The sequence below is a fragment of the Choloepus didactylus genome, chromosome 2 (genome assembly GCF_015220235.1).
Source record: "Choloepus didactylus isolate mChoDid1 chromosome 2, mChoDid1.pri, whole genome shotgun sequence".
In the NCBI taxonomy this organism is placed as follows: domain Eukaryota; kingdom Metazoa; phylum Chordata; class Mammalia; order Pilosa; family Megalonychidae; genus Choloepus; species Choloepus didactylus.
The window spans coordinates 49,842,093-49,858,821 of record NC_051308.1 but is presented as its reverse complement, the minus strand read 5'-3'; the positions used below and the strand labels follow the sequence as shown (position 1 = coordinate 49,858,821).

General features: G+C 47.1%; 1 protein-coding gene across 3 annotated transcripts in view; it reads right to left on the bottom strand.

Annotated features, from left to right (window-relative positions):
• Positions 1-314: 314 nt before the first annotated feature.
• The window catches only part of KCNH1 (potassium voltage-gated channel subfamily H member 1), a 405,567-nt gene continuing 389,152 nt past the window's right edge, over positions 315-16,729 (bottom strand). For 2 of the 3 annotated variants that reach the window (XM_037824535.1, XM_037824541.1), the window contains exon 11: positions 5,120-6,234. In XM_037824535.1, the coding sequence (XP_037680463.1) occupies positions 5,377-6,234 (858 nt within the window). In that variant the 3' untranslated portion in view covers positions 5,120-5,376. Of the gene's footprint in view, positions 2,132-5,119; positions 6,235-16,729 lie in introns of those variants that run through there. The other variant, XM_037824539.1, reaches the window with a different exon arrangement.

Below are 16,729 nucleotides of genomic sequence, written 5' to 3'. Positions count from 1 at the left end.
TTTCATTTGTATAGCCATGTACAGCTGTGTTTCAAGATCATATAACAAAGCACCTTCACATGGGCTCTCTCACTAGGGAGTACTTGCCACACAATCTCTAGAATTTCTCAGTTTCTCCAAAGACAACAATTATATGTGCTATCCAAATTAGAGCTTCCCAAATTCTTGAAAAGGAGTAGACAATACCATCCTTGTTCTGTTTTCTTAGGCTAGAATACCCAGTTCAGTGCCCTCAACTTATGTAAGGAAAGGCGAAAACAAGTATCATGTATAAAATAGTTTATTACCATAATAAATAAAATTAAACTTTTTTTTTTTTTTTTACAAATATCATTTGTGCTTGTTTAAAAATGTTGAGATGGGAATATCATCAGTGGAGGGGCCTGCATATTCCTCTTAACATTCCCAAGCCAGACATACAGTGGAGTTCCTGGCAGCATTCTCAGCTGACCATAAAAATAGTATCAGCTCATTTGCACTTCTGTTATTTCATGCTCATTTGGACAAAGTGACAGATGCAAAGGAAAAAGAAAAACCCAATAAAAGATTTGGTGAAACTCAATGGAAAGAGTGTTAATATCAGGAGAAGCCCCAGAATGAATTGCTCATGAATAAAAGTCCTTGCAGGGTCAGCTAAATATCGGATGTGGACAGTCTCCAGCTGATGCACAAATACAGCATCTGAATATTAAGAGAATACATTCATTAGGAGTTGCATCCTTCTTAACACAAAATCAGTTCATGTCCTGATACAAGAGCTGTGAACTTCTCATTGAACAACTAGTGGATCCCTTTGATGACTCAGAAGTCACAGATCAAGAAGAGACGTAAGCTCTAAGACAAGAGTTTAATGGCGGGGCAGGAAGGGCCCCCACCAGGTCTGTCACCTGCAAGGGATTTAAGTCCAGTTCTAGAGGTTCCAGAATAAGTCTGTTATGCTCACATTACAGTGAAGTTTCATTTGAAACTAATTTTAAGCTGAAGGTAAATTCACATTATTTTGCACTGTGAGGTGCAGAAATTAAAACTCTTCTTAATGTGAACACCTTCAGTGAAAAAACTGGGTGCTTTCTCTGGTGGTTGCAGTGGATGTTGAGAGGACAGTGAAGTCTCCATTTGGAGGGCAAAGGAGCTGGTGAAGGTCGTTTTTACTGAAGCAAGCAACAAGGCAGTATATGGAGCAATAAAAATGATTTACTGACAGAGAGGCCGTCCTGAAGCTTGAGGGTGCCCTCAGTGGGCCTCCTCTTTAAGCAATACAATGTGAGGAGGGAGAATAAAGGAAGGAGCCTTGTCAGATCCTTCACAGTTGGAGTTCACTTCAGGACCTTAAGGTTAAACATCTCTTTTGCAAAACATTGTTCAATATATTAATCAAATGCCTATCGGCAATTTGTATTTCTACCAGGCTCCTAAAATGTCTGAATATGAGAAATGGTGAGATATGGTGATCAGTGCAACAAGGGGAGATGAGGATCTTCCTACACCTGCTATTTCTACTTTCACTTAGTCCACACAGGCATGGACAGCAAAATAAGTTGCCTCTATACCTTCACCTTCCACTTAAGGATTTGGGAGTGCAAGACTGCTGGGTGGGATGATGTGGTAGAATACATTTTTACCCCATGCCCAGCTACTTCTGAAAGAGGAGGATTCCAGGAACGGCCCCGTTGTCTGGCCAGCAATAGCAAAGATGATCAAGGAGGTGGAGGGTAAAACAGGCCCCAGGAATTGGATAACAAGAATAAAACAAAGCAAGAAATCTTATTTCCAAAAGTTTGTTGGAGGGCTGCTGAAATTGGCACAGCTTTTAAACACTTGGGCCCACATTACAGCATCAGTTTTTTAAAACCACTGGTTGCCTACTCCTAGCTACAGGCTCTTTGCCCTCAGAATCAGTCTGAGTCCAAGGGAATAAAGAACAGTCATAGAAAGAACCAAGCTGGGAGTGGGGAGGGGTCAGTGTGAGGGAAGGAGGTGGGAGAAGGTGGAGATACCAGAATTGAGCCCTAGACTGGGACTTTTCAACCACATGACTGCCTCTCTTTCCTTTCTTTCGATACTCATCATACCCAGTGGAGGAGCCGTCGTGGGCATATGGGATGGCAGCACACACTGCTGGAGTCGGCACCTGCCACCAAGAACAAACATACCATCTTGTTAATCACCTTATTTCTTAGACTCAACCATCGCTCCTACCACCCCATCAGCAGAGGACAGCATGTTCCACAAGCAGCCATGTGGTAGGAACAGGGCCTCTCTGCTTCAAAGCAGCCTGTCAGGATACTCTCTGGAGACTGGAGCTTCCCTATAAACTACATTCAAAGTAAGTGTAGCAGAGATCAAGTAACCAGCAATTACCAAGCAATGTTATAACACATCATATCCTCCTCCCCTCAAAAGGAGGAAAAAATCTCAGGTAAATCTGTATCTCTTAGCATAGTTTTTCTAAAGTCTAAATGTTCATTGCAACACCTAGTAACTTTTGGTTTCCCTAATCGCTCTTTAACCACAAGATAATGGTTTATACTGAAGGTCAGGTCCCTGGTACCTGAAGCCCATGATCTTTGTCTTGGAACCCAGAGGAATGCCCTAGCAAAGGTAGGTAGTTAGCACAAAGTAGCCTGCGGCCGAGTGCATATCATAAAAATGAAAGGTGAAAAGATTTGGCTCATTTTTAAATTATTTTTTTTTCAGAGAAAACAATTATAGCAAAAATTCCTAAAATCCTGAAATGGAGAAGTATAAAATCTTACAGAGCTACACTTGTGATGCCCTCCCTGCCACCCACAGGAACACATGTGAGCCCAAGATGATCAGACTGCCCCCACAGGATCTGGACTTCAGGGGTTAGTACAGTCTGAATCCTAGGAGTCAATCCAGGAGTATAATCATGAAGCTTTCTTTCCCCCCCAAGACAATTTTGGGCTTCAAAGCCTGGCCAGCATCTTTTCCCCTCAGATGGGGATGGGGAGTTATTTCTTAATAGATGTCAATACCCTTAGGGAGAGCTGGAGGGAAGGGAAGGGCCTCTCTACACTGGCCTGCAGAGGGCTGGACAAGAATCTGTTATCAAGTCACCAAGGGCAGGTCCTCCTGAAGCTGGATATTGGGGTCATTAGGATCCCTGCCCTGCCTTATAAGTAGTAGGTCTTAAAATTGAGAAGCAGGTTAACAGGCATGTCTAAGGAATGGCAAAATAAAGGGTTAAGGGGGGCTGGCAGATGGGATTCCTGATACTTTATGGCCTCTGCCCAAGGACTACTTGGCAGCTTCTCAACTTCAAAAGATTGAAAGCCCTATGGTTTTTTGCAGAGTCACAAACAGTCATGACTTGGCCTTGGAAAATTACAATTCCTCGTCTTTGTATGTGACCACCTGAGGCTAATTCTCATCATGTTCCAGCCTTGGGAAGCCAGGGTCACCCCTATGAGCCTCCTGGGAGAAGCTGCGTATTGCAGAGAGCCTGTGAGAAGGCCCTTGCCCACCTCCTCTGTGAGCAGGAGAGGGCATCCCTGCCCTGCCCAGACAACTGAAGGCCCAGTCCTGGGATGGGCCCATGGCAGGTGAGCAGGACTAAAGGGGCAGGTAGGCAGACAGATGGGCAGGCCTGGGCAGGAGGCCTTCAGAAACACTGATCATGTTTGGTAGGGTAGGATCTGCCCTGTCAGGTTCCCTTCAGTACTGAGAGAAATCAACACTGGGATTCAGAATCTCTTCAGCAAAACAATGCTGGGCAGAGGTGCTAGGGAGGGGTCACCGCAGCGTAACACGCACAGTGGGCAGGGACTGCAAGTGTCCGTGCTGCCCGAGGGTCTGGATCCGAACAGCCAGCTATCAGCGCTCTCCTAATTCCACTCTCCTGAGGCTGAGTTTTCAGAGCTGAACTTTCAACTGTGTCAATTTTTAGGCTCCTGATACCTCTCTGCAGGGAATATCTTGAAGCTAGCTCCCACTCCTCCTGGAAACAAGAGACCTCTTCCCTTTCTCAGAGGCCACTGAGAGAAGCCCAAGCATGGGGACAACCTGACCCAGGAGACAATGAGGCAATGAAATGCTCCAAGCATCGTGGTAAAGGGACTTGGGTGGCTGTTAGGCAGCTCCATGAGCATCACTCTGGGCTTGTCCCTTTCTCCACAGACCACAGCTACACAGTCACCTCTCTCCATCGCTTGCCTCTTCATTCTCTTTCCAGCTCCTGAAGAAAGTATAATCAATCATGGTCCCCCAATCTTCTTACAGTTTCTCTTGAAGTCCTACTCATGTTAGTAGGAGACAAAGAGGTTGACTTTAAAAGAAGTCCAGGTATGGTTCCTAAGTGCCCCACTGACCCCACGCTGTGGACAAAATACAAACCTCTAAAGGGCAATTCCAATAAGAATCATAATATAAACATAGCGCTTGCTACAGTCGTTTTTCTGAGGTTGTATGTGTGTCTGCTTTGTTAACAAAGCAATTCTGGGCTCATGACCCTTCCTGCCAATGCTCCATGCCCTGAGGAATGCTGCAGGAACACTCGGGAAGAGGTCGGAGAAGGGAAAGAAGCCAAAGGGTCCTGTGAGGTGAGGTCAGTGGCATGGAGCAGGGCCAGGGATCCATTCAGGGTCTCCGGCACCTTCCCTGTCTGCTATCCTGTAGGAGCAGCCTGACCACAGAACAGAGAAACCCTGGGGCCCAAGGATTCCTCTCCAGCTGTTGCACTTGAGAAAGGAGCTCACCTCTTTTACAAAAGGAAACCTGAGGATTCCCGGTTCTAGGTGTCGCTGGGAGGCACCCACAGTGCCTGCAGCTGCTTTTTGGCGGTAACTGTTAGCTGAAAGGACTCTACCCTCCCTTGAGCTCCCTTTGTCCCGAGCTTATTACAAATGACTACTGTAGGAAAATACACGGTGATGGCAGAAATGGGCTGTACACAGACAGGGGGTGCTGGGAAATCCCTGCCTACTGCAGTCTTTGGGGTTCTCAGTGAAGGAGCCCAGCACGGTATGTACATGAAGGATCTGCTGGCACTCTCCTACTGACCCCCAAATAGCTGCTCTCTTCTGGTGGTTTTTATCTTTTACAAACATCATGGTAGTAAAAAATTTAAAATGAAGGAAAATACCCTTAGCATGCCCCCTCTTCCAAAATTGTGCAAAGACAGTTCAGATGCAGCTGCCATCTTGCAAGGTGGTGGCATGTTCCTCTTCCCATGTCTTTGTCCAGAGAAAGAGAAGAGGCCTAAACCACTGGTCCCACTTTGATTTTCTGTCAGGAAAGCCTACCCTGAAAAATGTTGATCTTGTGGGGGGGTGTGTATGGTGAGGGAGGTGTCTAGGGCAGGGTTATAGTAGGACAGGGTTATAAGTTTTTGCCTTTGATTTTTTAACAGACCTCTCAGCTTGCTCCAAAAATGTCTCTCTCTGACTCTGGGGACTGGGGCCTCGAAATTTCAAACAGCTCCTGAGGAGACTGAGAGGATCTTCTTGAAGTTAATATCCTGAGTATCTCAGAAAGCTGTTTCTCAATATTTGTCATTTTGGTATTCAAAGCCTTGATGTCCTCCTTTAGCTCGTGTTTCACCTCCAGGACTGTGGCCTGCAGTGTCTGCTCGGGGATAGGGTAGAAAGAATGCTTGACCTCTGCCAAGATGGGGCTCCGGTCCTGGGGACTCCTGGCCTCGCTGACGTTGTCCAGACGCAAGTCGCTCTTGGTGATGCCGCTGTCGCAGGAGTCCGTCTTCTTCAGCGTGGCCTCCCCTGATGCCTTTGTCCTCTCAGGGAGTGTCTCCATCGATTCTGCCTTGGAGACCTTGTTCCAGTCCTCACCCTTCCCACAAGTATCTTTGAAGCGGGCCCAACCTTTGCGTTTGGCACAGTCGCCCCCACTCCCCTTGAGGCCTGGGCACTCTGACCCCAGTGCGTGCAGCTTGGCATGGTCTGGCACTCCCGAGGTTGCAGCCAACTGGAAGGAGACAGGCGTGGCTGGGCTCTCCCTGACCGTGACGACGCTGGCCTTCATGATGCTGTGGTTGGCCGAGGCATGCTCTGTGAGGACACTGCCCTTCTCCACGTCCAGATCATCCAGGTCCCGGCCGCCTCTCTCTGCGGCCAGCCTTGCTTCTTTCTGCTGCCGGAACCTCTGGAAGAGTCGCCGGACAGGGTGGTCCGGGGGCAAGATCAGGGGCGCCTCATTTTTCCGCTTCATCCGCTCTTCCTCTTCCCGTTTCACATCACTGATCTTTCGGAACACAATCTGGAGTAAGACAGAATGACATGGATATGTTAACCAGGTGATGGCCCCAGCAGCAAAGGTCAGCCCTTCCACCTCATCACAGCACTCTCCTTCCAGCCCACAGACCACCAAGGAGCTGAGCCCAGAGGATGTCCACATATCTGAAAGGAGTCAGGGGCCCTTTCTCAGTGATTGAGATCACTTTCCTTTTCTTGACACTCTTTTCCAGCTTTCCAACAGAGGGAACTGGCTCTCATTGTTATCTCTTCAAGAGAAACAAACTCCATCCGCTCCATCCCCACCTGCCAGAAGGCTGAAGACTCCAGATGGCATCCTCCAGGAGACTGTCCTGGCTTCTCAGCCTGGGCCTCCTTGAACCTGTCCCTGGCTGCAATTCAGAAATACCTGGGGAATTTTTCAAAAACCATTATTCTGACCCCACCTCAGATCAACTGCATTAGACTCTCCAGAGGAAAGTACCTTGAATGTGTAATTTAAAAAGCTCCCCAGAAGATTCTGATGAGCAAAAGTTTGAGCACCTCTGGTCTAAACCACACTCCAGGCCAATAAAATTCAACTGGGTCCTCAGGCAGGGCTACAGCTAAGGTTGCCACTGCCATCCACAGATCTGGACCCTCAGTGACTGTTGGTGGCTGTGAAACACAAAAACAAGTTCCACATGGAAAGCTTTTTCCTTGGGAAGCTTATAGTAGGAGGCCCATGAGCTTGTACATAAACTTGTCCCAATAGTAATAGCAAACACTGGATAGTTCACAGCCATGTTATTTCATGAGTTCCTTACAACAGTACAATAAATAACTGGAACACATATTAGTATCCCCATTTTAGAGATGAGGAAATCAAGGCTCAGGGTGGCTGTCACATTAAACCCTTTGTCCATTAGATAGCCAACATCTACTTCCTGACGATGACAGTAGTTCATGCAGAGGTTATGCAGAACATCAGCAAAGCAGACTCATGAATCTGGCTCTGAATGCAGTGTAAGCCACAAATCATAGGACTTTTCCCTGGGCCAACATCTGGCTTTGGGAAAGCCCTGTCATTTTTTACTTATATTGCATGCAGCAGTTATATACTCTGGGACATGTTTTGCCACATCCCATACGTGAACTTGTGGGGAGCAATCTATAATAGATTGTCTTTCCTATGTGAACCTCTATTTTGAGGACCAGAGGTATTGAGAAGTAGAGGAGAGAGCCATAGTAAGGGGGAACAGCAGCTTCTCCATCATCACAATCTGTGGAGGCCTCTGACCAACCCGAGAACCTCCCTGTGGACTACCTGGGAAGGAAACACATAGTAACGTGCCTGGGCTTTGGTTCCAGACACAATTAAGTTGAAGCTCCAGTGCCACCACCTAATGTGTGGCCTCAACAGCTATCTTATCTTCTCTGAGACTCAGTTGCCTCATTAAAAAGTGGGAAAAATACCTACTTTTCAGATTGGGTGCAAAGCACACCCGAGATTACTTATGAGAAAGCTCTGGTCTACTGTAGAAACCGAAAATGAATCCATCCCTGCCTTCTCAAGATGTCAATCATTTTTGCCTCTAGATGCAGATGATACACAACACACTACCTCCTCCATGAAGCTATACTGTTGTTTTATAGTGCTAGCACAGAGGAACCCACTAACCATTTAATCACTTGATGGCAGACAGACTGGAGGCTCCAGCCTATCATCCGACTTCTGGATCAGAGCTCCTATGGCGAATGGCTTTGCCTGCAGGTCACCAATGGTGTGGCCGCTCCTCTTGCCACCTGGTTAAATCTTCAAACCTTGTCACTTGGGTTCCAGTAACTAGCTTTCTGACCACCACTAGACAGGCATTTCTCCCACCAAGGTTTAACTGCTTCCTTGTCCCATCCCTGCCCTGACCCAAGTGGGATTTTATACCTCTGCCTCCCTCCCCTATCTGTTCCTGTTGTCTGGCTAGCAGATCCAAGCCACAGGACTCAGGAGACCCCTGCCACCACTCTGAAGAAGATCAGACGAACCCAACTAAAGGTATCAGAGGAATGAAGGGATGATGATAAGTAAAAAGACCCTTTTCTAAGAAACCCCCTTCCCCCAAAACATACACACTTATTCACTTAGTTCTCTGATCAGGGTGACTGGCAGTCTTTAACCTCTGTGCTTCTGCTCATGCTGTTTTCTGTTCTGGGAATTTCCCCTGACCTCTATCTGGCATCCAAATCCTCTTTATACCAAGGCCCAGTTCAAACACCACCTCTTCCAGAAAGTCTTCCCTGATTGCATTGCACTCTAAGTAATCTCTTCCAATTCTAACAGCCCTTTCTGTGCTCATACCACACCTCTGTGTAATCATGCTCTCTGTAGTAGAGATGCCAATTATCTCCTCCCAACTCACACTCTTTCTCCTCTCTCCTTCCTTCCCTTCGAAAGAAAGTATGAGAACGTGAATGTACCCAAAAGAGATGATGATGTTTAGAGCTGAATGCTGTAGTTCCTGTTCTTTATTTCTGGAGTACATCTGATTCTTAGCATTATGCCCCCTTTTTACTTTGAGCTAGTTTGAGTGGGTTTCTGTTCCTTGTAAGCAACAATTCCTGAATAAAATGCTAGTTATTTAAATCTATATCTTATTCCTTCTGAAAGCTCCCTGAGAGCCTAGCACAGTCCTGTGCATGTCACATTGTACATTTTGCTTTTTAAAAATGTATTATGTACTCTAAAAGATCAGGGATTGTCTACTTTGTTCACTATTTTTAGCACTTAGGATAAATATTTACAGAATAAATGACTGAATGAGTAACATAAATATTAGCTAATGAATCAATGGGACAATGTCTTCTGCCTGAAAAGATTAAATCACAGAGGTCAAAATCAATGCTATAACAGGAAAGGTTTGGCTAGAAACATACATGGTTCTTCTACCAATTCTCTCGACATCAAAGGTGAGAAACAACCCTTGAAACTTGAAATCATATATTTTAAGACTAAAGAAAAAGTAATTCTAAAGATATTGAGGAGTCAGCGCAATCTTATCACAGGAGGTTGTATAGCAGTATATATCAATAGGTTTACAGAGGCATAACATTCATTCTTGAGGGCATGGATATACTTGGTTCTTCAACCAAATGCCCCATAAGTCAGAATTTTGCCCTGGTACAGGGCCCCCGGCCCAAACCAGGCGGCATCCTCTGATGTGGGCACATCGTCAATAATGGCTGTAGGCATGCTTCAGGCATTCACTGTTTGAGGCTCTCTCTGGGAGGAGATAAGAGTATCTGGGTCTGTGTTGACCCTTTTAAAGCCTCCCATGTGCCAGAGGCAGCCCCACCCGAACATCCCTGTCTCAACCAATGGGCTGGTAAGCCAGGGAAGAGCTTTCTGACCTGCAGAAATGCCTGAGCCCTTCTTTGAGGATCAGAGAGTAAAACCAGCTACTCCCAAGGGGCCAACTAAAAGAGTTTTTACAGAGGTGATGTGATCTAATTAATAGCTTTGCTGATCTGGGGTCTGGGGCTCTGCTTACTCATTTCAACTGCTTTTTTGGAGAAGTGAGTCATGGAATCTTTGTCTCAGAGGCAGCCATGACCATGCATTTTGCCTAGTATTTTAGATCTGGGTGGGCAGGGGTTGCTCATGACAATGAGGTCTGTGCAGCCAGCACCAGCTACAGCAGCTCTCTCACTGCTCAGAGATACTCCACAGGTTCCCATGCCTGATTGTGCCCTGGGAACACAGGGCAAGACCCCAAACCCAACAGCTCAGAAGGCTCTCTCTGGTGAGCAGGTCTGGCCAGTAGCCTGGGGAACAAGTCTGTTCAGCTTTTCCAAAGTGTTCTGAAGGGTTTTAACAAGTGCTACAAGGAGAACAAAATGTTTCAAGGTGAAATAAGTTTGAGCCACAGTGCAATATTAATTTTTTTCCTGCAGGATTTCTCAATGCCATAACATGATGTTATTCCTTACAAATGTCCAAGAGGAACATATCACATGCACCATCTCTTAAACTCTTTGCACCAGATCCTCTCTTTCAAAAGTGTAATGTTCCCCCAGAAGCCTTTCTGGAAAACACTGAAATCATATCAGTGTGGGAGGATGGGAATGCCCTGTGTATTTGTGTACAGCCCTGATGTTTGGGAAAGAGATTTCCTGTTCCATGTTCCAGCCAAATGGTACCCCCTGTCTCTAAGCCTACCTCTGAGCCCTTGGAGCTTGCATCGACCCTAGTAGATGGGCTTGGATCAAGTCCAAACTTCCTGATGTGGCTATTGATGCCTGCATGTTCTCGTCCCTGCTCAACTCTACTACCTCCCACTCCCCAACCACTCTGTATGCTCTGGCCATGATGAAGAATTTCTAGTTAGGGAAAAATCCACCCACCGAGCCTGAAGCTCCCTTCAATCTCATTCTCTGTCCCATCCCTACTATCTGACGTCTCTGTGACCTTCAGGATTCATCTTAGGGGTCATCTACTCCAACAACCTTCCCTGACTCTCCCCTACCCCCAGTCAGAAAATTCTACCTAGTGGCCCCATGCAGTGGAAGCCCAAGTACCTCCATCACAGATCATTGCAACCCATTGTGAGAAGAACCCTCTGCTTGTTTTTCTTTCTTTAGTTGTACGTTCTCTAGAAACAGGCACAATACCTTATTCAGTTTTTTTCCCCATTTCAGCATCATGCCTAGCATTTGGAGTGCTCAATAAATGTATCAACGAATGAATAATGGCTGTTCCTGTTTGAGGCCCATGCTTGAGTTAAAGGAGTTATGTGCAGCCAAAAAAACAATCTGCTTCTGACGTTTGTGGTCTAAGGGGGAGAGAGAAAGAGACTATTGGTGGAATGTCTTACGTACAACTCACGGGGCTTCTGAAGAGCAGTGTGTAGATAAGGGAAGCTGCCTAACGCATTCCCTTTCCAGCTGCATTGCCTTCTCCCCAGCTCCTATCAGAGCAGTGCCAGGCTTGCATGATTGCTTGCTTTCTGATTTCCTATTTCATGTAGCAGGCTTCATTGTAAGATTTCATTTAAGGAAAGGGTTCCATGGCCCAAAAAATCATTTCATCTCCAAGGTTCTTTCCAGAATAAAGTGAATGATGATAATACTTTGCACTGTGTTTTATGGCTTATTCCATGTACCCAAATGTACTATCAAACTTAATCTAAAATTCCTGTGAGGTATGCAGTGGCCTCCATCACAGTTTGACCATTGAGGAAACTAGAGCTTAGCAGGTAAGAGAGATGTACTTGCTCAAAGTCACATGGTTAGAAACAGACACTTAAAGCTGTAGGCAAGTGTTCTTGCCTTAACATCACCTCTCTTCACATCAGGGACTCTTAGGGGCCACACCAAGAGAGAGGGGCTGGGATCTGTCTGGAGAAATCATTACCAGGTACCTGGGACCCACTAATCACCCACTGGAAAGGGCCAACCCTAGAGACAGTTCACTCCCCTTCTCCTGGCACTGGCCCAGGAAACAGTGATGCAATAAGCCTGGATCCTTCCTGGCCAGTCAGAGTCCTGCCAGCCCACAGGAGCATGTATTTTCCTTTGTCTGACACATTGGGCATTGGAGGCCCGAGAAAAAATGCGCAGTGCATTATTTACAGCAACATGTGGAGACAGAGGCTGCCTCCAGAGCAGGGATGGCCACTGTGCCCTGCTCCTCCATCTCGGCTTCCCTCTGAGGCCACACCAAGCAACAGCCCTGAGACCATTAGTAAATGCTTGTTGAGCTGGACCGAATTGACACTTGTCCCCTCAAGCTGTAGGGTTTTTTGAGCAACTATTTACAACTTTTTTGAAAAATCAATCCCTCTGGGATCTGAGCTGAGTCAGGACAATTGATCACCTCTTCCAAGTTGCATTAAAGAAGAGCCCAGTCCCTCTCAAGCCTAAGCCTTTCTCAAGCCCCAGCCAAGCCTATGCCTATGGGAGCAGGGGATTGAGCAAGAAGGGCCCAGCAGCAAAAGTAGGGGAAAGGCAGGCCTAGGAGGCGAAGCTGGAGTGAGTCCTAATAGCACAGAGGATGGGGCGGGTGGCGGGGGCAGGTGGCAGGGGGGCACCTGAATGGGAACACAGTTACTTGAAAGAACTCAGGCTGTGGAATAGAAATACATATATAATGTTACTTTGCAGTGGTTTGCATAAATGAACAGGGGCTAAGGTATGATAGAAAACCATGGATAAACCAAAAGGGACCTATTTTGGTTTATATTGCATTCAGATACACATAACCAAACTGAAATATGCAGAGAGCAGGAGAAAGCACGGGCTGGGAGTGGTCCCAACTCTGCCACTGCCTAGCCTCTGTGTGACCTTGGGCAAGTTAACTCATGTCCTTTGTTGGACTGGATCAGGGATTCTGAAACCTGGCTGTACTTTGGAAACAGTGCAGGTACAAACCCAAATTTCTAGGCCCCACACCATATCTACTGTATGAGAATTTCAGTGGCAGGGCTAGAAATTGACATTTGCAACAGTCACCCACCCCAGGTAATTCTGACTCAGGCAGCCTGATCCAGATCTGCCCACCAGTGTCTTGGAACCTCTGCACTGAAGACTTGTGAGGTCACTGCCACTCTGCTGTCCTTTGTGTGCATGCATGCATGCTCACACATGTGGCCACACTCCACACCTCTCTGCCTAAGCCCACACTTCCAGCCAGGCTCAGCCCTCTTGTGTGCTGCCTGGGATTGGTGAGGGGCAACCATCCCTGCTTCCTAAAGGATGACTGAGAGGACACTCGTAAACCTGTAGTCATTTTTGGCTTATTCCTTACACCTGACAAAAAGCTGGGTTCACTGGATGGGGGACCACAAAGCCAAGCAAACATTTGTGGGGCACCTACTGCTTTCAGGAAACTCTGCAGGACACACCCACATTACCCACCCTCGACAGTGGAAAGCCAGGCCTTTTCTCCTCCCAGAGCAGGGGCCCTACTAGTGCCGACTCAGCAGACTCACCGTGGGCACTCTAGGGTACAGAACAGAGTCAGTGGGGCAGGACCCCATCCTAATGTTCCTGCAGGCCTTGGACCTCCAGTGACGTTACTTTCCTCATAGTTTTCTCACCCACCAGCTAACCCTGCCTGGTTTTACGGCACAGCATAAAGCATTAAGAGTAACAAAATGGGCCATTTAAGAAACTTGAAACATGGAAAAACAAACTGGAGATAGGTTGATATGATAAGGCAGCTGGGTTTGGTTTTTTGAAAAGTCCATAATTTACTGGCCTCAGGATGACAAATTATGTTCAGTATGAAGTAAAATGCTACATTTTTCTCTCAAGAGCATCATGACTATGTGAACTGCTCAGAAAACATGAAGACCTGGGTGTTGGGGAGGGTAGGGGCTCCCAGAGGGGCCAAAGCCAGTTCAGGTCAGAAATCTATCGAGATGAGACTGCTTGCCGCCAGGGCCTGAAGCTAGAGGGGCATAAAGCACAGCCCTGCCCTCCAGGGGGTGCCAGGCTTGTCGGGGAGCACAATGGGCTAAGTGGGCCCAGGGTGGGAGTGAGGGGAAAGTGTGGGAGCTCACGGAGTTAGCATGGAGTGGTAACAGGAGCACATGCTTTAGAAGTCAGATCCACTTGGGGTCATGTTCCCCAAGCTTCAGTTTCCTCATCTATAAAAGCAGATTATACAAACACTTTCATTAGGCTGTGATGAAAAATTAAGTTGGATAAGATAAGTAAACCCTTGAGAAGAGTGTAGGGACATTTAATAGATGCTCAATAAATGTATTATGCATTTATTCTTTGTGGTTGGGGCAGAAGAGGACCCTTAAGATATTTTGGAAAGATGAGCTGGAATTACAAAAGGTGAAGGAGTTGGGGAAGGGTGTTTCAGATAGGAACAACACACATGAAGACACAAAGGGAGAAATGCCACCCAAGGTAGCACAATAGCTTTGACATAACCGCTACATGTGGTAGTAGTCACTGTGGGAGGGGCTAACACTGAAGAACCTACAGTGTGCCTGGCCCCATGTTAAATGTTTGACATGCTATCTCATGCCATCCTTCCAGCAACCCCAGGAGGTGGGTACAATTATTATCCTCATTTTACAAATGAAGAAACTGAGGCTTAGAAAGGGTAATTGACCTACCCAAGGGTACACAGCTAGTGGAGCTGGGACTCCAACCCTGGCAATCTGAGTCCCTGCCCAGGCCCATGCTTTAAACCATTCTGTCAGGGAGAGGGCCTTGGGTTTTAGGAAAAAAGTACTTTCTCTCTGTGTGCTAACGCCCTCCATTCCTGCCCTATCCCACACCATCCACTAGTTTCTGTCTCTCTCTTTTCATCAGCAACTTCTCTAAAGAAGTTAGGGCCAACACTATGAAGTAGAGAGAACATCTGACCACGAGGAGGATAGAGACTGAGAAGCCGGGACTCCCAGAGTAGTTAAGGTGGAAATAACTCACTAGGTACTTTGGGCTGTGCGGTCCTTTAATTCATCAGGATGGATAAATGACTTAGTGTGAAATCCAGACTCGTACTGATTAAGTCAAGAAAGAGAGCTGTGCACACATGCTCCTGAGTGTTTGGGTTATTACAAAACCTTGCTTCCCTGGAGGACCCTGGAGGAGAAGACAGAAGGCCAGAGCTTGAGTCTGCCTTTCTTGTGATCACAGTGTCCTCTTATTAGGGCTATACCTATAGCTAGAAAAGCTTGTTTGAATCACATACCAGCTATAACTAGTTGAACGGCTTGAGCCAATCACCTGAGCTTAATTTTCCTCATCTGGACGTTGGGATGCTAATGCTCACCAACCCCTCAGGCAATGCTGGTGCAGGGTAGAGTGCTGTGCACACATATTGCATCACAGCTATTTCCAAGTAACCTCCCAGCAGGAGAGGTAGCTCCAAACTTTGTCCCTAGGGGTTTCTTCTTCATCCAGACAAAGCACAAAGGGCAGCAAGGTTAGAAGACTGACTGGGCTGGGGGTGAGAAAGCAATTGCAGGGAGGTAAGCCAGGTGGAATGCTGTGGTTATAGCTAGTAACAGATACAGAGGGGGTGACCCAGGGAAGCAAAGGATTGGGCAGATAAAGCACATGACTTCACTTTCATACACACATGCCAGTTCATGATACAAGGAGAAATGGCCACAGTTTGAAAACTGAAACTCAACCTGAAGCCTCACCTGCACCGTGTTCCCAGGATCACGTGCAGCACTGTGGGCATTCCAGGGAAACACCCACCCCTGTGACAACAGGGCTTTGGCCCCTCTGCTCTCTCCTGCCTTAAGAACCCAGATGGAATCATCTGTAAATCATGAGGCATCCTTTAGCTTGTCCAGAAGCAGGTTTAGTAGCCTGCCTGTCCATGGTTCCAGTCTGGTCACCTTGGCCTTCCAGGAGGAGACAGCACAGTGCCTCCCTCACAAAGGAAAGGCAGACCTATTGTCGGGAGAAATCATTAGAGAAGACATCTCAGGCAGATCAATTCTAAGTGGCACCTCTAATAGACTGAAAAGCGTATAACCTCTTCCTGCCTCCCATCAAAAGCTCTACCTTGATGCTTGTGACCCACTTTGTGACCCTAAAGGCTCCTCCATACCCTTTGTTCCTTTTCCTTGGCAGCACATTATGGGAGGAAATCTCAAGTCCCTTCCATCCTCTCCCCCAGGAACAATGCTCAACCAGGGGAACTGACATAGCCACCTGGAAACTTTGTCAAAATGCACATCCATACATTGCTCCCCTTGTACCCCACTCGCACCTCAACCTCCACTTCTATTTGAGAACCAGTGTCCTAGCTTAGGAGCAGAGATTGTACCACTAAAGACACACATGGGGAACTAGAGCCCTAGAAGCACATATTTCACACCACATGCATGGGTACCCACACTGCCTACATGCTCAGGAGATAAGATGCCTTTCTCAGTGCCAGGGTGCTGACTGCACACACACAGCTCCCATCCTTACCAGCCATACCCAGCCCCCCTGGGAACTAGGTATTTGAGATCCTCCTCCTCAGTCCCTAGTCCCATCCTAGACAGAGGCCAGATGCACTGGTTCTAAAGATAAAAACAGCTCTGCTGGAGCCACAGCTTATTTATATCTGCTCTGTCTGCAAGGCATGTGTACAGTGTAAAGCAGGGTCATACCCCATCTTCCAGGCCAGGAGGAAATCGCAGCCCAGGGTCTGCAGCCTATGCATCTGATACCAGAGAGACCCCGGCAAGTCACCCCTATAGCCGGGCAGGCCCTGTCCTAAGGCCTGCAAAGGAGCAGTCTGCAGCCCTCTGGGCTATAACAGACTTTGCACCTCCATACTTCATTTCTCACACCTAACACTGTGGTTTTAAGACGCATGTTTTGTACTATGGAGAGAGAACTATCCAGCAAACTCTCTTATTCCACAAGGGAACAGCTCTGATCAGTCAAAAAGCCATTATGGGAGTGATGTCAGTGTAACACAAGACATCCCCTGGAAAACCCTCCCCAGAGATTCAGTGAAAAAAAGAACAAATCTCCCTTGCTTAGAACTTTGGAGGAAGGCAGAGACTGGAGAAGGA